This window comes from Tursiops truncatus, unplaced genomic scaffold (genome assembly GCF_011762595.2).
Source record: "Tursiops truncatus isolate mTurTru1 unplaced genomic scaffold, mTurTru1.mat.Y mat_scaffold_93_arrow_ctg1, whole genome shotgun sequence".
NCBI lineage: Eukaryota > Metazoa > Chordata > Mammalia > Artiodactyla > Delphinidae > Tursiops > Tursiops truncatus.
The window spans coordinates 119,532-141,816 of NW_022983463.1; the positions used below are offsets into that span (position 1 = coordinate 119,532).

General features: G+C 44.1%; 1 protein-coding gene across 2 annotated transcripts in view; it reads right to left on the reverse strand.

The window, feature by feature from the left end:
* The window catches only part of LOC117310985 (BOLA class I histocompatibility antigen, alpha chain BL3-7-like), a 39,297-nt gene extending 36,831 nt beyond the window's left edge, over positions 1-2,466 (reverse strand). For both annotated transcript variants that reach the window (XM_073799852.1, XM_073799853.1), the window contains exons 1-4: positions 2,311-2,466; positions 1,722-1,991; positions 1,245-1,520; positions 353-628 (exon numbers count right to left, since the gene is read on the reverse strand). In XM_073799852.1, the coding sequence (XP_073655953.1) occupies positions 353-628; positions 1,245-1,520; positions 1,722-1,991; positions 2,311-2,374 (886 nt within the window). In that variant the 5' untranslated portion in view covers positions 2,375-2,466. The remainder of the gene's footprint in view (positions 1-352; positions 629-1,244; positions 1,521-1,721; positions 1,992-2,310) is intronic.
* Between the last annotated feature and the right edge of the window lie 19,819 nt (positions 2,467-22,285).

Genomic DNA, 22,285 nt, shown 5'->3' on the forward strand with positions numbered 1-22,285 from the left:
CAGCCCCCCACATGCTCAAATGTCCCATTCAAGGATCCCCACCACCGGGGCATCTCCTCCGCCCCAACATCTCTCCCAATCTAGGCCCTCCAGGGTCTCACCTTTAGGATCCGTGAGAGACACATCGGAGCCCTGAGCACTGTCCAGGGCTCTCTTGGTGGTCACCAAGAGACCACCAAGAGAACCAGGCCAACAATGAGGCCCATGATGGGGCGGAGGACTGAGGAGGAGGTTCTACAAAGAGAAGGGAAGGCGCCCAGTGCTCAGGCTTCAGTCTTGACTTTGCTGAACGTGTCCAGAAAGGCTCCTGCTTTATCTGAGAGGAAGCTCCACCCCACGTGTCCCTCCTTACCCCATCTCAGGGTGAGGGGCTCCTGGAGCCCCTCGTGCTGCACATGGCACGTGTATCTCTGCTCCTCTCCAGAAGGCACCACCAGGGCCGCCCACTTCTGGAAGGTTCTGTCCCCTGAAGGCCTGGTCTCCACAAGCTCCATGTCCTGGGTCTGATCCTCCCCATCACGCTGCCAGGTCAGTGAGATCTCCTTAGGGTAGAAGCCCAGGGCCCAGCACCTCAGGGTGACCTCACGGTCAGAGATGGGGTGGTGGGTCACGTGTGTCTTTGGAGGGTCTGAGGAGGAAGAATCAGAAAATTCACACTTAGTGTTACCTTCATGGGCCACTGAAGCAGCATCATGTGACCATCCTGAGAATGAACAGCACAACAGGTTTGAAAAGAAGCAGCAAAAACACCAGACACCAGCCTGGACTCCAGGGTCTGGGAAGATCTCCCAGTCCTTGTCAAGTTCTATGATAAGGATGAAAGCCAAGGTAGGAGGCTCCATGTAAAGGGGAGAATACAGAGCAATGGTCCTGACTTTGGTAGAGGCTGAATGACTCAGAAAAGCTGGAGTCAGGCCTCCTAAGATGTTCTCAGGCTGAGAACAGGCTTGAGAAAGTCATGGTTCACAAGATGGGGATCAGGGTCAAAGGGCGCCTCTGGTCAGTTATTTCAGGGATGGTTTCCTGTTTCTTCCCCAAAGAGACTGGATTCCTTCACTGTCTTTCAGAGAAGTGAGGCCACCGGCGAGTCACTGTCTTGTACAGAATATGAAAACCTGGGCGGATTCCTCCCTCTCCCGACAAGAAGCTGGGGCGGTGTTCCCACAGGGACCCCATTTCCTCCCCTTGTGGGAAGCCAGCTCCAGCCCGAGGGGACACCAGGGAGGCTCCGTGGCCCCTCGTACCTGCGCGCTGCAGCGTGTCCTTCCCGTTCTCCAGGTATCTGAGGAGCCACTCCACGCAGGTGCCCTCCACGTAGTTCCTGTAGCGCTCCGCAACACCGGCCGCCTCCCACTTGCGCTTGGAGATCTGAGCCGCCGCGTCGGCCGCGGTCCAGGAGCGCAGGTCCTCGTTCAGGGCGATGTAATCGGCGCCGTCGTAGGCGTACTGGCTGTACCCGCGGAGGAGGCGACCGTCCGGCCGCACGTCGCAGCCGTACATCCACTGGACGGTGTGAGACCCTGACCCCGCCCCGACCAGCCGCAGCGATTAAAGCCAAACCGAAAATGAAACCGAGTAAAGTCCCGCCGTTTCCTCCCGAGTCGGGGGGCCGGGCGGGTCCCGCAATGTTGGGGTGACCCTCCGACCCGAAGACTCGGGGCGACGCCGTCCCGTTCCTGGGGATGGGGGTCGTGACCTGGACCCGGGCCCGCGTCGCTCACCGGCCTCGGTCTGGTTGTAGTAGCCGCGCAGGTTGTTCAGGTTCACTCGGTAAATCTGTGCGGTGTCCTTGCAGACCCGCGTCTCCCGATCCCAGTACTCCGGCCCCTCCTGCTCCACCCACGTCGTCCGCGGCTCCATCCTCGGATTCGGGGCGTCGCTGTCGAACCGCACGAACTGCGTGTCGTCCACGTAGCCGACGGCGATGAAGCGGGGCTCCCCGCGGCCGGGCCGGGACACCGCGGTGTAGAAATACCTCAGGGAGTGGGAGCCTGGGGGCGGGAAGGGGTGAGACCCGGTCCGACCCTCCTCCCGGCGCGGGTCCCCGGGTCCGAGGTGACGGGGCCGGCAGGGGGGAGGGGGCGAGGGGCTCGTGAGACGGAAAAGGTGTGAAGGTCGGAGAAGGGCCGGCACCCCGGGGGGAGAGAAGAGGGGGCGGGAAGCAAGGGAGGGACAGGCGGGGACCGGGGTGAGGGGGGCGGGTCTGGACCGGGGGCGGCGGCGTGGCTTCCCTGGGAGTCCTGACCCCCGACCCCCGGGGTCTCCTCGCTCCTCCCCGCAGGGGTCGTTCCCTCCCGACCCCGCACTCACCCGCCCAGGTCTCGGTCAGGGTCAGGGCCCCCGTGAGGAGCAGAAGGAGGGCTCGCAGTGCCATGACCCACCACCTCGGCGTCTGAGAAGACACTGCGTGCGGCGGGTCGGTGGAGACTTTATAACCGGGAACCGCGGGGACGCTGATTGGCTTCTCCAGAAACCGGACACGCAATGGGAGTGAGAAGTGGGGTCGCGTCACGAGTATCCAGGCAGGAGGGCCCGACACAGGTTGTGAGAGAGAAAGTGAAACTCCGGGAGACTGGGAATCCCCACCACGGAGCGTCCCCGCCCCAGAGACCGCCTGACACCCTGAGAGCCTGAGAGCCTGCCAGTCCCGGGACCTGGGACTCTGCCTGATCCCTCCCCTCCTGCACCGAGAGCTCTTTGTCACAGTGTCTCCCTGAGTCCTGGCCCAGGGACTGTGTAGTCAGCGATTTTCACAGCATTGTGGTCAGAATATTTATACAGTCTTACAAACTAGTGACGACCCCACAGATAATTTTACGTGGATACTTCTATCGGTACTTTCCAAAGTAGAAATAATAGAGTTTAAAAATTTTAAATTCATTTATTTAGAATAATATTAATAACCCATGATTTAATATGAAAAATAACTACTTCCCAAAATAAACACGGTAGTGGGAAAAGTGGAGCTTTTCAGATTTTTATATTTTTGCAAGTCTCTCTGTTTCTTGTCTGTCTCATTAGAAGACCCCTGGATGTTCATGTTTGCTTCTTCAATGAATCCGTTCTTTTGATTGAAGTCTATGAAAATAAACAGGCCCACACATATGTAGAAGTAGTATTTTCAAAAACCTTTTCAGACAGTCATGGATGTTAGTCTTTGATACAAAACGAAAACTACACAAGTGGTAGTTTCTCAAAGGTTATTTTCAAAGTGGACCTGAAACAATATTATTAACTATTTCCTATTCTGTTACGTTAAACTCCATAACCCTATTTTGCACATTGAATGTCTCTTGGACTAAGGTAAGATTTTAAAAAAGTAATACGTTGTTTCACTAAGTTATATAGATCTTCCAGTGTCATTCATTCTTTCAAGTAAACATTGTATTCCATGAAGAAGAGGGTAGTTCAGGTCACACAAATTATTTTCCTTGGGACATAGTACTTTGGAATGTAGCAGAAGGGCTTGATGGGTACTTCCCATGTCATCTTAGAAGGTACTTTTAAAATGGATTTAAGGGAGTTCCCTGGCCGTCCAGTGGTTAGGACTCAGAGCTGTCACTGCCATGGCCTGGGTTCAAGGGCTCAATCCCTGTTCAGGGAACTAAGATCCCACATGCTGTGGGGCGTGGCCCCAAAAAAGGAAAAAGTGGATCTAAGGATAATTTAGGAAACAAAAGAATTTTTATGTATTTTTTAAAGTTTTTTTTTTAATGAGATGTAGTTGGTTCACAATGTTGTGTTAATTTCTGTTATACAGCAAAGAGATTCAGCTATACATGTGTATATACATTCTTTTTCATTTTCTTTTCCATTATAGCTTATTAAGGAAAGATAAAAATTTGTAATGCATCAACCAGAAGGTTTTAAAGCAAACCTGCTTTTTTTTTTCTGCAAGTAAGTTGTGGTGAAAATAATTATATTGCAGTTTGCTACAGTAGTCTCCATCACTGCTAAGTTATACCTCAAAGCAAATGTCAACATAATGGAAAGTCAAATAATATCTTAGTAATGCTATGAAAGTAGGTTTCACCTCATGGATCTCATGAAAGGGTCTCAGTGACTTCAAGGGTTCCACAGATCACACTCTGAGAACTGCTGTTCGAATAAACCTGGGAAAATCTCCTAACTGACCCTTGCCTTTGCCTCCTCTTCGTTTTGGAGAATCCCTCTCCCTGAGCTGGACTCCCTGCCTCCCCACACTTAGCTGAGGGCCCTGCCCCCGGGGCTCCTCTAGGAGAGAACTTACCCCTTGGAATTGATCCCAGAGAGTGTCCTCAGTCCGGGAAGGGAGGTAGGGGGACAGGTGTTTCCCCTTTGAGCCTGGAAACAGTTTGTGCCTGAAGGTACCATACCCACTCATAACCTAGTTTGGTTTTTTACACACCAGCTAAGTATGTATTCATATCCCAGACAGAAATCTGACATCATCTCTAAGAGAAATAATATTGACCCTTTCATGGGTCCATTATATCTGACTTGAGGCCCAGAAAACATGAAGAGCAGTCCTGTCCAATAGAATGTTCTGTGGTGAAGGAATTGTTCTATATCTGTACTGTCAAAATCAGGTAGCCACTAGCTACAGGTCGCTCTTTAGCACCTCAGAAGTGGCTACTGTGCTAAGCACCTTAATGTTATTTAGTTTAAATAACATTAAATGTGTGGCTAGTAGCTAGCCTATTGGGCATTGCATATCTATAATGTTCTTAATTTCCAGTCTCTTCCCCCAAAAAGATACTGTGTGACTCATAAGTTGATGCATATTAAAATAACCTTCATATGGAAATCATGGATTTGTCTATGTGGGTCTTAGATATATCCTTAAAATGCAGCATGTGCAGAAAGTTTCATTAACATGTATTTTAACAACTAGAGTGTTCAGACATTAAGGACACTGGTTTATCACCTTAAGGTCATATGTGTTCAAAACTGCCCATCGTTGGAGCTAATTCTTGTCTTTATAACCTTGAGCTCTTGCTGTTCTTTTCATTAACCTGGTAAATATAAGCAGACACTGAAGTCTTCACTTAGCCCAAGAGAAAGTATTCACTGAACACAGCAGATATCAAATACCTTGCAGGACCTGTACATACTTGTGAAATGATAAAGCAGGAGATGTAAACCTTAGAATCCACCAGCTTAGAATTCTTTACTGACTGCTCCTGCTATTCGTTCCCCCCAAATTCAATCAGTTCTGTTTCCCTTCACCCTTGGACCCCTCTCTCCTAGACAAAACAATACTTGAGTTTTTTACATTTGGGGAATGAAGAGTTGTATGACCCAAAGAAGAAAAACCACTAAAAAAACATAAATTTTCTCTATGTCAACCAGACATTCACAAAGATATTAACACATGCCCTTATCAAACTCAAAGACAAAAACATTGACAAACAGGTAGCAATGTTTTTCAGCCAAAGACCACCAGGAGAAAATCTGTGGGCAAACAAGTTGGATTTATTACTGGATGCAGCGAGGGAGATGATACACCATCGGGGACCACGGTGTCTTAGTGTGAGGTGTTAGATAGAACACCTATCTAGATAGAACATATACAAGATGTGGGCACTGGTTGGGTGATTTTGAGGAGGGTGTATGGAGGAGGGGCTCACTCTACACTGGGTGTTGTCAGGAAGTGGGGGCAATTCTATGACCGGGAATGTCGGTGAATCTTCCCTGTAAGGAGGAAAGACTAGAGTGAGGATGCAGCTGTGATTGGAAAGAAGCCGTGGTTGCTGGTATCAGCACAGGGAGAGGTTTGATACATTGTGAGGTGCATAGTGCTGCCTTGATTGGTCTGTGCTTGGACAAAATGATGTTGTGGTCTTGTTTTGTCTCACTGTATCATGGTCTCAGGTGTCCTTGTCTGATGTTGATGTTCTGTGAGGTGACATATGTCCAACAGGAGAAGAACACGGCTGCGTGGTGAGCACCAGCCCTGCTTCTGGCTACGCTGAGGCCTAAGGTAAACGTCAGACCAGCTTCTGATGTTGGAGGCTGCTTTGTCCTTCCTGAATTCAGTGTTTAAAATAACTAAATCCCAAATAAAACATAATTAAAGTGTATTAGAAAACAATTCGCACAATAAGAAATGCAAATGTCAAACAAATATATAACAAATAAATGTAAAGAAAAATGCAAATCTGGAATAAGAAATGGGAATAAGTTAAAATCTATCATCTTGTCAAAGATAATAGTAAGAGGAGAGTATTGACAGGAATTTATGGAGAATATACTGTCATAAAGATTGATGGGATTGAAAACTGGTACAAAAATTTTAAAGGTCGCTATGCAGAATGTCTCAATTTCAGTATATTTAAATTTAAAAATTTTTTAATTTTGTATTGGTGTATAGGTAATTTACAATGTTGCGGGGTGTTTTGTTTTCTTAGGTGTACAGCAACTTGACTCACTTATGCATAGATGTATATATGTCCTTTTTTGGGTTCTCTTCCCATATAGGTTATTATAGAGTGTTGAGTAGGGTTCCTTATGCTATACAGTGGGTCCTTGATGATTATTTTATAAATAGTAGTGTGTATATGTTCGTCTCAACCTGCTCATTTTTCCCTGCCCACCACCTTTCCCTTTTGGTAACCATAAGTTTCTTTTCTAAGTTTGTGAGGCTGTTTCTCTTTTGTAAAGAAGTTCATTTGTATCCATTTTTAGATTCCACCTGTAAGTGATATCATAGGATACTTGTCTTTTCCAGTTTCGCTTCCTTCCTTGTGGCTGCAAATGGCATTATTTCATCCTTTTTATGGCTGAGTAATATTCCATTGTGTATATGTATCCTATCTTCATTATGCATTCATCTGTCCTTATACACTAAGGTTGCTTCCATGTCTTGGCTATTGTACATAGTGCTGCCATGATCGTTGGGGTGCCCGTGTCTTTTAAAACTACGGTTTTCTCCGGATCTAGGCCCAGGATTGGGATTGCTGGGTCACATGGTACTTGTATGTTTACTTTTTTAATCAACCTCCATACTGTTCTCCCTAGTGGATGTACCGATTTACATTCCCACCAACAGTGTAGGAGGGTTGCCTTCAATATGTCTACATTATGACAGAAATTTCTCTATCAGAAATTTATCCTGCGAAGATAATCACACATGTTCTCAAAAATATATATTCAAGGATGTTCTTGAATTGTGGTTTAAAAAAGCAAAGAATGGAAAAAATCTAAATGCTATAGTCATTGTAATGATGGTAACTATGAATAGAGGAACACTAAATAAGACTTAAAGCAATAATGCCATGTGATTTACATAGTGGGTCAAATTTATTCCTCAAAGCAAACCCACGAGGGGACTTCCCTGGTGGTCCAGAGGCTAAGACTCCAAGCTCCCAATGCAGGGGCCCGGGTTCGAACCCTGGTCAGGGAACTAGATCCCGCATGCCACAATGAAGACCTGGTGCAGCCAATAAATTAATTAATTAATTAATTAAAACAAAAAGCAAACCCATGAGGCACCCAACATGTGATGCCTTTGTATAGACACAGAGAGAGAGACTCAGAGAGAGGAGACACAGAAGTGGAGACTCAGAGAGGTTAAGGAGTGTATATTTCAAGGCCACCTTCAATCAGGATATGGAGACACTGGAGAAAAAATGAAGAACAACAGTTAGGACCTGGGTGATGTGCGACAGGCACTGTGGTGAGGGAGATGGACAGAAATGACAAAGATAAATGTAAATCACTACTGAGCTAAGTGCTGTGAGGAAGAAGTTCATGATATTATGAAAGTAGATAACCAAGAGACCTGACAGCTCCCCTACCACTGTTAGCAATAATATTTGAAAGATGTAAAAGATATATGGTATATAAAACAAAACAGAATTCTATACAATTATATAAAATCAAAGAACCAAAAAGGGCTCTTTGAAATTAAAAATAATGTCATAGAAGTGTATAATTCAGTAGATGAATTGAAAAATTACAGTCATACTCACAGTAAGTAATAGGAATAGAAAAGTAATGGCAAGGAGGAGAGAAGACCTGTAAGAATATTCCTCTGTCAATCAAGAGATTCCAGCGAGTAAGCAATACAAGTTTCAAAAATAAGGGAGAGTAGGAAATAATAAAAAAAATGTTTCAGGAAAACCTCTCGGAATTTACAGACAAAAATTTACATCTGAAATGGCCTAAGCAAACTCTTAACTGCAGTAGATGAAAACAGACAGACGCTAAGAAACATCACAGTGAAATTGCAGAAAGGATGGAAAAGAAGAGAGACCTTGAAAACTTCAAGAGGCAAAAAACATGGGCCTGGAGGCTAGAAGACAGTGAAGCAATGCCTTCCGAATTCTAAGGAAAAAAATCAGTATTTCCAACACAGAGTTCTATATTGAGTCAAGATGAGAGTAAGTCCTAGGGTAGCCTAAGACATATCAGAGTTAAAATGTTTTCCTTTCCATGTTCCCTTCTTCAGGATACTGTTAGACAAAGTGCGGGGGAAATGATGGAGAAAACCAACAACAGGGAAACATGGGATCCAGGCAACAGGGAAGCCTTGTAAAATTATACAGTAGGAGAGAGAGGCAGAGGGCTGCCCAGAATGAGGAGAAGGAGTTCCGGGACGTTAGCCCTGCCCCAGGTGTGCAGGGAACCAGTCTCCGTGTGGCAGCACGGAGGGCTGTGGGAGAGTCTGTGCAAAGAGGTGAAGTTGGTGGAATATTCGATGTGCTTGAATGTATTCAGAAAGGCTTAGATTCTGCGCAGAGTTTTAGAATGATTTAAAATGAGTACAATATGGGGCTTCCCTGGTGGCGAAGTGGTTAAGAATCCGCCTGCCAGTGCAGGGGACAAAGGTTTGAGCCCTGGTCCGGGAAGATCCCACGTGCTGCGGAGCAACTAAGACCGTGAGCCACAACTACTGAGCCCGCCTGCTGCAACCACTGAAGCCCTCGCACCTAGAGCCATGCTCCGCAACAAGAGAAGCCACCCCAATAAGCCCGCGCACAGCAACAAAGAGTAGCCCCGCTCACTGCAACTAGAGAAAGCCCGCATGCAGCAATGAAGACCCAAAGCAGGCAAATAAACTAAAAAAAAAAAAAAAAAAAAAAATCAGTACAACCAAAGTAAGACATTATTTATTCCAGCGAAATCTTAAATATCCATTCAAGAAAAGTGATCATAGTCTACTAAATGCTCACTTGTGACTAGCATTTCCGTCATCATAAGGCAAATATTGCACAGCGAGCTAATCAAACTTACAAAACTGATAGATGTATAATTATAACTATTTTAGGAAGACAGGGGTGTGTGAAAGAAAAACCAATTAACTAAAGATGATACATAAAACTGAAAGCAAAGGAGTATTAAAGGCATGCATTTTAGAGACATAGAAGAAACAATTAGAGAACCAGCTTAAGAACTAAAAGAGCTTCTCTCTGAGATTCAAGAGACGGGGGACATGGAAGATTGGGGACATCGGTCCAGATATCAAGTCTTATAGAAGTATTTTACTTTTTAAAACTATGTGCACATATCCATTAGCTAAAAATAAAAAGACAACCTAGTAGATGAGAGAATGGCCTTTGGCCTTAGGAATTGTTCTGTTAAGAAGAGTCATAGAAATGGAGCAGTAGTTGGAAGGAAACTGTACACAGAGTGGTGGATGTTTATGGGAGAATTTTGTTTTGATTTATTTATTTTTGTTTGATTAATTTTAATGGGAGGAATTGCAGCATGTTTGTAGGCAGGGATGAAGGAGCAGTAGAGAGTGGGAAACTGATGACACAGGGGAGGATGGAGTCGGATCCTGTACCCACGCTGAGGGGCAGGCGTAGACAGGAGGGGACCATCCATCATCACTGGTGGGAAAGTGAGATACAGGTGCAGTTGTGGGAATAGTGGAGGAGGAGGAGGATGTAACTCTCACCCGAGTGCTCTTTTTTTTCTGAGTGAAAAAAAAATGCTCATCATTAAGAACAGGGAGTGGGGATGAGTGGAGGGGTCTGAGGGGAAAGGAGGAAATGAGAAATCGCCCTCTCAGGGGTGTGAGGGTGAGCTGACTGGGAAATGGCGTCTGCAGAGTGCAGGGTGGGGGCCACTGAGGTCTGGGCTGTTCAGCTTAGAGAAATTTCCAGCTCTTGGGCAACAACAGGAGGATGTATAAGAAACGAAAGAAAAATGCAACAAAATATCTGCAAATGTGAGGATTACATTCTTTTTCCTTTGTCATTTATCACTTTCGACACTTTATTACTTGCCTTACAGTGAACATACATTATATCCTATATTATACGTTACACATATACATCATGATAAGAATTCAAAAGCTTTGCTTAAATTTTTAAAAGGAAGGCAAGTGGGCAGAAAAAGTGAAGAGCTGTGGGCACAGAGCTGGACGTGCCGGGCTCCGTGCCTGAGCTCTGGGCAGTGAACTCACACAGCCTTTTCTCCTTTTCTCAGGACCGTGTTTTCTTTGGAGACCAAGCAGGATTTTTCCCTTCTTTTTTCAGTGTGGTCACTTATTAGGACCTTGTCACCTCTTTGATGCTTTTAAGATAGTTTTTATATTTTACATGGCATTTTCAGCTATTTTCAGTGAGCAGAATTCTCCTTACAATCCAGCCCATCTTTTCCAGTAATGGAATTTCTGTGGCAGAATAGCTCAGTTAAAAGACTTTGGGTGCCAAAGTAGAGAATGTGTGTCCTAATGCACGATCTGAAGAGGATGTGTCAGGTGTTTTACAAGTGCAAGGGATTTAATGTAATTTTTGAAAGCATATTTACCTACACAGAAGGGGACTGAAACGGTACTCAAGGGTATACAAAATAAATAATTTATGTTCTCCCTCTCGTCCCCCATTTGCCCAAATCCTCTACTTGGCAACCACTGCAGTTGGCAATTTCTCATTTTCCTTCTCCCCAAACATATCTCTACATTAATGAATACTGTTATGTCAGTAAAAGAGCTCAGGCCACAGACTGGGAGAAATTATTTGCAAATTCACATATCTGATGGAGGACTTGTTTTAGAATATACATAGAATGCTTAAACTCAGTAATATGAAAACAATTTAAAATGAAGGAAAGTCTGAACACACACCTCTTCAAGAAGATCTATCCATGGAACTGCATATGAAAAGATGCTCAACATGATATATTATTAGGAAATGTAAATTTTAAAAAATGATGTATCATCACACCTATTAGACTAGCTAGAATCCAAGAACTGGTGATACCAAGTGCTGTCCAGGATGTGGAGCGACGGAAACCCTCACTCACTGGGGCAGGAATACGAAGCAGCACAGCCCCTAGAAATGATGGTCAGCAGTTTCTTATAAAGCTGCACATAGACCCTCCATCCAGTCTACTGAGCGCTCTAGTCCTCATGCAACTCATCTGAAAACTTATATATGCACAAACCCCGGCACACCAAAGTTTATAGCAGAGCGCCCCTCAAGTGTGGGCTGCACGTAGTGACTTCCTTCTAAAGGCTACAGTATGGAAAGTAGGGAAGTAAAAATAGAAGTTCACAAGGCAAAACCTGGGAAATGTACCTTAGCTGGGTGATAAGGTGAACTTATTACTGATTATCAAGTGGAGAGTATACGCCCTTGTTGTGTGGAGAATGTCACTTCATCTCTGTGGTCTTCTTCCCCAAAATACTTTGCCCCAGTCAACCAACTGGAATAGAGGGACATTCTACAGTATCCCTGAGGAATACTCAAGAACATCAAGGTCATCAAACATAAGGGACCTCTGAGAGACTGTCACAGCCACAGGAGCCTGAAGGAGACATGATTGGGACTTAGCACAATGTGTCTTTGATAGGATCGTAGATCAGGAAAAGGAAAAAACTAATGAAGTCCAAATAAATTCTGGAGTTTAGTAATAATGTATCAATATTGCTTCATTAGCTGTGACAAATGTATGATGGTGATACAAGATATTACCACAGGGAGACTGACCGTGGGAGTTACAGGAACTCTCTACTAACTCTGCTACTGTTTTTGTGAATCTCAAACTACACTAAAATGAAAAAAAAAAAAAAAAAGAATATCTGCCAGAAACGAACAGGGAGTGAAATAAGAATCGACTGAGTTTTCCAGAGTGTTTTCATCAATGAGCTGGAGAGATGGGTTGTGGAGAGGAAAGATGGAAACCTCAGACACAAGGCAGCGCTCCAGGGCTCTCCTCCCCTCTAATCCCTGCCGCATCCCTGAGCCCTACCCCAGAGCTGCTCAGGCAGCATCTTCATCCCCTGATTGCTGACCAGCCTCCAGGGCAGCCATCTCTGTCGGACTCAGGCCACAGCCCATCCTCTCCCTTCCCTGTGCTGAATAGGAGAGGGCGGAGTGGTGGCGCCCCCGTGTGGCCACAGTTGCTGATGACAGGAGACCTGAGCTCCCCTTTGACCCCCTTACAAAAGACCTGCCCAGGGTTTCCCTGGGCTCCTAGCAGTGGGTGAGTGCTGCGCACAGAAGTTGGAGTTCATCCAGTGTCAAGTTCAAAGTCTGAACTGTTACTCAGAATACATGCTGACACGGACCTTTTTCTCCCCATCAAACTACGAAGGACTAAGGCCTCAGGGAGGATCAGATTTCAAGGCCATTAACAGCTGGTTCCCAAGTCCAGGGTGGACCCCACAAACATACTGGGTGTCCTCAGTCTCCACGGTGGGACCTTGAACCCCAAGTCCTTGTCACTTCTTGCAGCTGCTGACAGGGTTATAGACTCTTCCTCTAGGGAATCAACTCTGGAACCTCCATCCCTAGAATGGGGTAGAAGGGGGGGAGGGGGAGGGGAGGGGGAGGGGAAGGGGGGGGGGGGAGGGGGAGGAGATCCCCTAAGATATCTGCCTATGAAGATGGGGAGGCTCCTGGAGAAGTGAGGAGAGGAAGGAAACAGTGACATTAGGGGATGGAGGCCAACAGGAGTGGAGGGGGAGGAACGAGAGAGCAGAGGGGCAGGGCGGCTCATTCAGTGGACACGTGTGCAGGGAGGGTGGGGTCTGTGTGGGGAGAGGCACAGGGGCTTCTGGCCTGGGCGCTGGTAGAGGCTCTGTTTTTCACCTGGATGATAAGTACACAGGTGTCAGCTCTCTATTTTGCTGGTAAACTATGCTTAAGTTTTCGGTGTTTTCCTGTCCTTACAGGTATGGTATAACTCAAATACACCTGGAAGAAAGAGAAAAGAGAAAAGGAGAGAGGGGAGGTGGTTAAAGGAATTCCTCTCTTCCAGAGAAATAATCTCACCCCCAGTCCTCACTCCACCCCACACACACATGGTGCTGGGGGGCAGCAGAGAGACTCAAGGAAGGGAGAGTCCATCCCAGCTCACAGCCCGGGGCTACCTGGACATCGTCTCCCTGTGAGCTAAGACAGCGGTGACCACTGTGCCAAAAAGACTGGCTAAAGACCTTTGGAAAAAGACCTGCCCAGCTGGTGGAGGTGGAGAGCAGAGGACAGGAGAGCAGAGGACAGGACATGGAGTGGAGCCTGGAGACCACAGTAGGACAAGTGTCTTGTCTTCTCATTCTCTTGACATTGCCTTTCTGTGAGCAGATATTTTTCATTTCAATGAAGTCCAGCTTATCACTTGTTTCTTTTATGGATTGTGCCTTTGGTGTTTTATCTAAAAGGTCACTGCCATACTCAATGTAACTAGGTTTCCTCCTATGTTACTTCTAGGTGTTTTACACTTTTGCTTTTTACCTTCAGGTCTGTGGTCCATTTTGATTTAAATTTTGTGAAGTGTGTAAGGTCTACATCTAGAGTCTGTTTTTTTTTTTTCCGCATGTGCACGTCCAGTTGTCCCAGCCCCATTTTTCGTTTTAACATCTTTATTGGAGTATAATTGCTTTACAGTGGTGTGTTAGTTTCTGCAGTATACCAAAGTGAATCAGCTATATGTATACATATATCCCCATATCTCCTCCCTCGAGCTTACCTCTGGGCTTTCTGTCTTGTTCCGTTGATCTGTGTTTCTGTGTTTGTGCCAGTACCATATTGTCTTGATTACTGTAGCTTTGTAGTATAGTCTGAAGTCAGGGGGTCTGATTCCTCCAGCTCCGTTTTTTCCCCTCAAGTCTGCTTTGGCTATTGGGGGTCTTTTGTGTCTCCATACAAATTTTAAGATGTTTTGTTCTAGTTCTGTAAAAAATGCCACTGGTAATTTGATAGGGATTGCATTGAATCTGTAGATTGCTTTGGGTAGTATAGTCATTTTCACAATATTGATTCTTCCAATTCAAGAACATGGTATTTCTCTCCATCTGTTGCTATCATCTTTAATTTCTTTCATCAGTGTCTTATAGTTTTCTGCATACAGGTCTTTTGTCTCCCTAGGTAGGTATATTCCTAGGTATTTTATTCTTTTTGTTGCAATGGTAAATGGGAGTGTTTCCTTAATTTCTCTTTCAGATTTTTCATCAGTATTGTATAGGAATGCAAGAGATTTCTGTGTATTAACTTTGTATCCTGTAACTTTACCAAATTCATTGATTAGCTCTAGTAGTTTTCTGGTGGCATCTTTAGGATTCTCTATGTATATTATCCTGTCATCTGCAAACAGTGACAGTTTTACTTCTTCTTTTCCAATTTGTATTCCTTTTTCTTCTCTGATTGCCGGGGCTAGGACTTCCAAAACTATGTTGAATAATAGCAGTGAGAGTGGACATCCTTGTCTTGTTCCTGATCTTAGAGGAAATGCTTTCAGTTTTTCACCATTGAGAATGATGTTTCCTGTGGGTTTGTTGTATATGGTCTTTATTATGTTGAGGTAGGTTCCCTCTATGCCCACTTTCTGGAGAGTTTTTATCATAAATGGGTGTTGTGTTGAATTTTGTCAAAAGCTTATTCTGTATCTATTGAGATGATCGTATGGTTCTTATTCTTCAATTTGTTGATATGGTGTGTCACATTGATTGATTTCATGTATTGAAGAATCCTTGCATCCCTGGGATAAATCCCACTTGATCATGGTGTATGATCCTTTTAATGTGTTGTTGGATTCTGTTTGCTAGTATTTTGTTGAGGATTTTTACATCTATATTCATCAGTGATATTGGTCTGTAATATTTTTTTTTTGTAGTATCTTTGTCTAGTTTTGCTATTAGGGTGATGGTGGCCTCACAGAATGAGTGTGGAAGTGCATCTTCCTCCACAATTTTTTGGAAGAGTTTGAGAAGGATGAGTGTTAGCTCTTCTCTAAATTTTTGATAGAATTCACCTGGGAAGCCATCTGGTCCTGGGCTTTTGTTTGTTGGAAGATTTTTTAATCACAGTTTCAATTTCCTTACTTGTGATTGGTCTGTTCATATTTTCTATTTCTTCCTAGTTCAGTCTTGCAAGGTTATAACTTTCTAAGAATTTGTCCATTTCTTCCAGGTTGTCCATTTTATTGGCATAGAGTTGATGTAGTACTCTCCTAGGATGCTTTGTATTTCTGCAGTGTCTGTTGTAACGTCCCCTTTTTCATTTCTAATTTTATTGGTGTGAGTCCTCTCCCTCTTTTTCTTGATGAGTCTGGCTAATGGTTTATCAATTTTGTTTATCTTCTCAAAGAACCAGCTTTTAGTTTTATTGATCTTTGCTATTCTTTTATTTTTTTCTATTTCATTTATTTCTGCTCTGATCTTTATGATTCTTTCCTTCTGCTAACTTTGGGTTTTGTTTGTTCTTCTTTCTCTCGTTCCTTTAGGTGTAAGTTTAGATTATTTATTTGAGATTTTTATTGTTTCTTGAGTTTGGCTTGTATAGCTATAAACTTCCCTCTTAGAACTGCTTTTGCTGCATCCCATAGGTTTTGGATTGTCATGTTTTCGTTGTCATTTTTCTCTAGGTATTTTTTGATGTCCTCTTTGATTTCTTCAGTGATCTCTTGGTTATTTAGCGATGTAGTGTTTAGCCTCCATGTGTTTGTGTCTCTTACATTTTTTCCCCTGTAATTCATTTCTAATCTCATAGCGTTGTGGTCAGAAAAGATGCTTGATATGCTTTCAATTTTCTTAAATTTACTGAGGCTTGATTTGTGACCCAAGATGTGATCTATCCTGGAGAATGTTCCGTGAGCACTTGAGAAGAAAGTGTAATCTGCAGTTTTTGCATGGAATGTCCTATAAATATCAATTAAATCTAACTGGTCTACTGTGTAATTTAAAGCTTTTGTTTCCTTATTTATTTTCATTTTGGATGATATGTCCATTGGTGTAAATGAGGTGTTAAAGTCCCCCACTATTATTGTGTTACTGTTGACTTCCTCTCTTACAGCTGTTAGCAGTTGCCTTATTTATTGAGGTGCTCTTATGTTGGGTGCATATATATTTATAATTGTTATATCTTCTTCTTGGATTGGTCCCTTGATCATGATGTAGTGTCCTTCCTTGTCTCTTGTAACATTCTTTATTTTAAAGTCTATTTTATCTGATATGAATATTGTTACTCCAGCTTTCTTTTGATTTCTATTTGCATGGAATATCTTTTTTCCATCCCCTCGCTTTCAGTCTGTATGTGTCCCTAGGTCTGAAGTGGGTCTCTTGTAGACAGCATATATGTGTTCTTGTTTTTGTATCCATTCAGCAAGCCTGTGTCTTTTGGTTGGAGCATTTAATCCATTCACGTTTAAGGCAATTATTGATTTGTATGTTCCTATGGCGATTTTCTTTATTTTTGGGGTTTGTTTTTGTTGGTCCTTTTCTTCTCTTGTGTTTCCCACTTAGAGAAGTTCCTTTAGCATTTGTTGTAGAGCTGGTTTGGTGGTGCTGAATTCTCTTAGGTTTTGCTTGTCTGTAAAGCTTTTGATTTCTCCATTGAATCTGAATGAGATCCTTGCCGGGTAGTGTAATCTTGGTTGTAGGCTCTTCCCTTTCATCACTTTATGTATATCATGCCACTCCCTTCTGACTTGCAGAGTTTCTGCTGAGAAATCAACTCTTAACCTTATAGGAGTTACCTTGTATGTTATTTGTCATTTTTTCCTTGCTGCTTTCAATAATTTTTCTTTGTCTTTAATTTTTGCCCATTTGATGACTATGTGTCTTGGCATGTTTCTCCTTGTGTTTCTCCTACAGAAGACTCACAGCACTTCCTGGACTTCGGTGGCTATTTCGTTTCCCATGTTAGGGAAGTTTTTGACTATAATCTCTTCAAATATTTTCTCAGGGCCTTTCTCTCTCTCTTCTCCTTCTGGGACCGCTATAATGCGAATGTTGTTGCGTTTAATATTGTCCCAGAGGTCTTTTAGGCTGTCTTCATTTCTTTTCATTCTTTTTTCTTTACTCTGTTTTGCAGCAGTGAATTCCACCATTCTGTCTTCCAGGTCACTTATCCGTTCTTCTGTCTCAGTTATTCTGCTATTGATTCCTTCTAGTGTAGTTTTCATTTCCGTTATTGTATTTTTCATCTCTGTTTGTTGTTCTTTAATTCTTCTATGTCTTTGTTAAACATTTCTTGCATCTTCTCGATCTTTGCCTCCATTCTTTTTCCAAGGTCCTGGGTCATCTTCACTATCATTATTCTGAATTCTTTTTCTGGAAGGTTGCCTATCTCCACTTCATTTAGTTGTTTTTCTGGGGTTTTATCTTGTTCCTTCATCTGGTACATAGCCCTCTGCCTTTTCATCTTGTCTATCTTTCTGTGAATGTTGTTTTTGTTCCACAGGCTTCAGGATTGTAGTTCTTCTTGTTTCTGCTGTCTGCCCTCTGGTGGATGGGTCTGTCTAAGAGGCTTGTGCAGGTTTCCTGATGGGAGGGAGTGGTGGTGGGTAGAGCTGGGTGTTGCTCTGGTGGGCAGAGCTCAGTAAATCTTTAGTCCCCTTGACTGCTGATGGATGGGGCTGGGTTTCCCTCCCTGTTGGTTGTTTGGCCTGAGGCAACCCAACACTGGAGCCTACCTGGGCTCTTTGGTAGGGCTAATGGCAGACTCTGGGAGGGCTCATGGCAAGGAATACTTGCCAGAACTTCTGCTGCCAGTGTTCTTGTCCCCACAGTGAGCCACAGCCATCCTCCGCCTCTGCAGGAGACCCTCCAACACTAGCAGGTAGGTCTGGTTCAGTATCTTATGGGGTCATTGCTCCTTCCCCCAGGTCCTGATGCACACATCACTTTGTGTGTGCCCTGCAGGAGTGGAGTCTCTGTTTCCCCCAGTCCTGTCAAAGTCCTGCAATCAAATCCTGCTAGCCTTCAAAGTCTGTTTCTCTAGGAATTCCTCCTCCCGTTGCCAGAACCCCAGGTTGGGAAGCCTGATGTGGGGCTCAGAACCTTCACTCCAGTGAGTGGACTTCTGTGGTATAAGTGTTCTCCAGTCTGTGAGTCACCTACCCAGCGGTTATGGGATTTGATTTTGCTGTGATTGTGCCCCTCCTACCATCTTATTGTGGCTTCTCCTTTGTCTTTGGATGTGGGATATCTGTTTTGGTGAGTTCCAGTGTCTTCCTGTTAGTGATTGTCCAGCAGCTAGTTGTGATTCTGGTATTCTCAAAGAGGGAGTGAGAGCACGTCCTTCTACTCCTCCATCTTGGTTCAGGCTCTGTATGACTTCTCATCTTCCAAATTTGTTAAGTGGGAACTTCCGTGGTGGAGCTGTGGTTAAGAATCCGCCTGCCAATGCAGGGGACACGGGTTTGATCCCTGGTCTGGAAAGATCCCATATGCCGAGAAGCATGTAAGCCCGTGCGCCACAACTACTGAGCCTGCGCTCTAGAGCACGTGAGCCACAACTATTGAAGCTCGTATGCCTGGAGCCCGTGCTCTGCAACAAGAGAAGCCACCACAATGAGAAGCCCGTGCACCACAATGAAGTGTACCCTCCGCTTGCTGCAACTAGAGAAAGCCCATGCACAGCAAGGAAGACCCAACACAGCCAGAAATAAAATAAATAAATTTATTAAAAAAAATTTGTTAACATGTGTTTTATGGCCCAGAATGTGGTCTATCTTTGTGAATGTTTAATGTGAGCTTGAGAAGACTGTGTATTCTGCTGTTGTTGGCTGAAGTAGTCTATAGATATTGATTACATCCAGTTGATTGATAGTGTTTTGAGTTCAATTATGTCCTTACTGATTTTCTGCCTGCTTGCTCTGTCCATTTCTGAGAGAGGGATGTTGAGGTCTCCAACTAAAAGAGTGGATTCATCTATTTCTCTTATCAATTCTATCAGTTTTTGCCTCACATCGTTTGACCCTCTGTTGTTAGGTGCATTCACAGTAAAGATTGTTATGTCTTTTTGGAGAATTCACTCTTTTATCAGTATGTGACGCCTTTCTTGCTATTTCTGATAACCTTCCATGTGTTGAAGTCTGCTGTGTCTGAAATTAATATAGCTACTCTTGCTTTCATTAGACTAGTGTTAGCATGGTATATTTTTCTCTATCTAGAAGCTCTGTGCCATGAGTTGGGTTCTCCCCGTCATGCTGCCAGACCAGTGTTATTCCACAAGGTAGAAGCCCAGAGCCCAGCATCTTAGGGTGACTTCACGGTCAGAGATAGAGTGATGGGTTGCATGTGTCTTTGAGAGAATCTGACGGGATGAATCAGAAAATTCAGACATTTTGCAACCGTCATGGGACACTCCAGCAGCACACATGTGACCATCCTGGGAACAGACAGGACAGTTGAGTTGGGGGGGAGAAAGACACCAGCCTGGACGTGGGGTCTGGGATAATCTCCTGTTCCTTGGATAGCTGTAAGTTCAGGTTGAGAGAACTCAGAATAAGAGGCTCCAGGTTTCTGGGTTGGAGAACACCACTTCTGGTCCTGACCTGTGTGGGGGCCGAGTAACTCAGAAAAGCTGGAGTCAGACCTCCAGACAGATTGAGGGTGAGGCAGAGAGCAAGGCCTGAGAGAGAGAAAGTCGCCCAGAGTATAGTGCCCATTGCTGCCGCCGGGGGTCAAAGGGAACTGCTAATCAGTTACTTCGGGGATTGTCTTCCCCTCCATACCTGGAGAGACTGGATGCCTTAGTTGTCCTGAGAGAAGGGCGGGACCTCAGAGTCACTCTCTTGGCACAGAATCTGGAATCCCCAGAGGACTCTTCCTGTGGTTCTACTATCAGACATAATTTCTTTTCTTGGCTTCTTTTTTCTGACTTTTTTCTATTTATCTGTCTATTAAGTATCTTATTAACATTAATCTTTGACTTAAGAAACATTCTAAGGAGGAACAGTTTCAACATTGTCTTGCTAAATTCTGACCCTGTTCTTTAGTAATTACTTACATTTCATCTCATAATTACTTCTAACCAAAAGCACTGCAACATCCTGTATCTACATCCTTAACCTATAAAATCTGTTCCCTTCAGTCCTGTAAGTGAAACATGGACTGCACCGTCATTGAATATAATAGTTAAAAACCTTTGGCCACTCACCATATAGAAAAAATCTGTTTGCACGTTGCTTTGTCCCTTCTATAATGAGGATCTGAATATACAACGTCAGCACTCGACTTGTACTTGCTTTTATTGATAGATACAGCTATAGGGTATAGGAATCTTCTGTTGTTTGGTCATATTTTTTTGACAAAACATTCTTATACAACTGAGCTATCAGAGCAAGTATACCCACATCTCTTGAACCCAGCAATTTAAATAAGGGACGTTCTTCTTAGGCAACTAGCATCTGCTCCCATGTCTTGAGAATGCTAAACGACATGAGTCTTGATGAGACCACCTCTCGTTACAGAAGCCAAAAGCATGCTTTCCTAACCTTTAATGTTGCTGAGGCAAAGGCAGGCATCCTATTCTCTGGCAATCTGGTGCACTTATGCCAGATTTTTCTTTAGGAGTTACTTACATGAAGAACTACGGCCTGTTCTATCCACTAATTTCCTGAGACCATTCCCTCCTCAACTCTTCATTCTCATCTCTATGTCCAGGAGAACTATACCCATCAGCTGGGTCTATGAATCCACCAAGATAGCTGCTGCCAAACCCAGCTCTGGCTCGACCCCTGTGTGTGTTCATTACTTCTTCCTCCTCTGCTCCCCACCAGATCACACCCCTCTCCACTAGCTTGTCCTCATGCGTGGGATGTTCTGTTTAGGTGCTGCCAACTCCAACCATCCTCTCAACCCCTGCGACCCCCCAGCTGCTCCTCCCTCTCACTGCAGTGCCGACACTGACTCCCAGCTCTCTTGGGGCAGTATTTGCAAGCACACATACCCCTCCCTCTTTACACTCTACAGCCCCAGTAACATTTAATAAATTTCCTTTTTCTAAAATTAGCCAAGTTTGTTTTCTTCTGCTATACTTAAGACTACTAATTTAATATTAAGCTAAGTATCTATTTCTACCACCTCAAAACACAGCTGACATAAGACTGAACTTCAGGTCCAAGTGACCTCCAAAAACTCATATACACCTGAACTTCACATGGCTTGCACTCTCCCCTTCTTTTTGAAAAAATTGTCAGAGCTAGCAGGAAGAAATAACCAATTCCCACTCCAGATAGCTCAAGTCTCATAATGTATCAATGGTAAGCAGTATGAGTTGCAAAACATTTACTGTTTCCTCACTGCTTAGAAGGATGACAGGAGAAATTATGTGACAGAAAAGGTGCTCTAGAAATGGATATGGTGTTGTAATCATTCCTATTCGTGGCAGGGGCTGCAGTCCTATGATATCGTCACTCGTTCTCATACCTTTATCTCAGTGGCAGGTGAAGAACCAAATCAAAGGGCGTGAAGCCCTTACTGCCCAGCACCCAGGCTCCGGATTAACAATCGCTGACCATGTTGTTGCTATGTGTTCATCCACAAGCCAGTGAATATCATGCTCTTCATTTGGAAACACTGAGAGGTAGCCATTGGCTGTCTGGGAATTCAGGATGATCCTCACTGTGGGGACAAGGGACAAAGGTGTGGCATCACAAGACAGCAATGAGATTTATCCCATAGGTTATGGGGCCTTTATGACAATGGGGGTAGACTCCTCCGGGGACAGGCCAGAAACTGCTTGTGACCTTGTGCTCATACTATTAGCAACCATATCTGGAAAATGAAGAGAACACAGAAAATTCAAGGGCACAGGCAGTGTGATGAGACTTGAGAGGGCAAAACGGTAAGGACTGAGATCACTGCAGCTGCACAAATCTGGGGAAAGGTTTGTGGGTTTGAAATCTGAATTCTCGGGATAAAGAATTTGGATACATTAGTCACACGAAGACCTTCCTCTTTAAAACGAAAGAGCTGACCCATAAGTAATGGAGCTTCATAGGAAAGCTGCAATTAGCAAACTTCAGCCACTATCCCTCCAGATGCTCACTTGTTTTATATTCCAGATCCTCAACAATTTTCCTGGAATAAAAGTCCAAAGGACAGTAAGCATTCTGACACCTCATC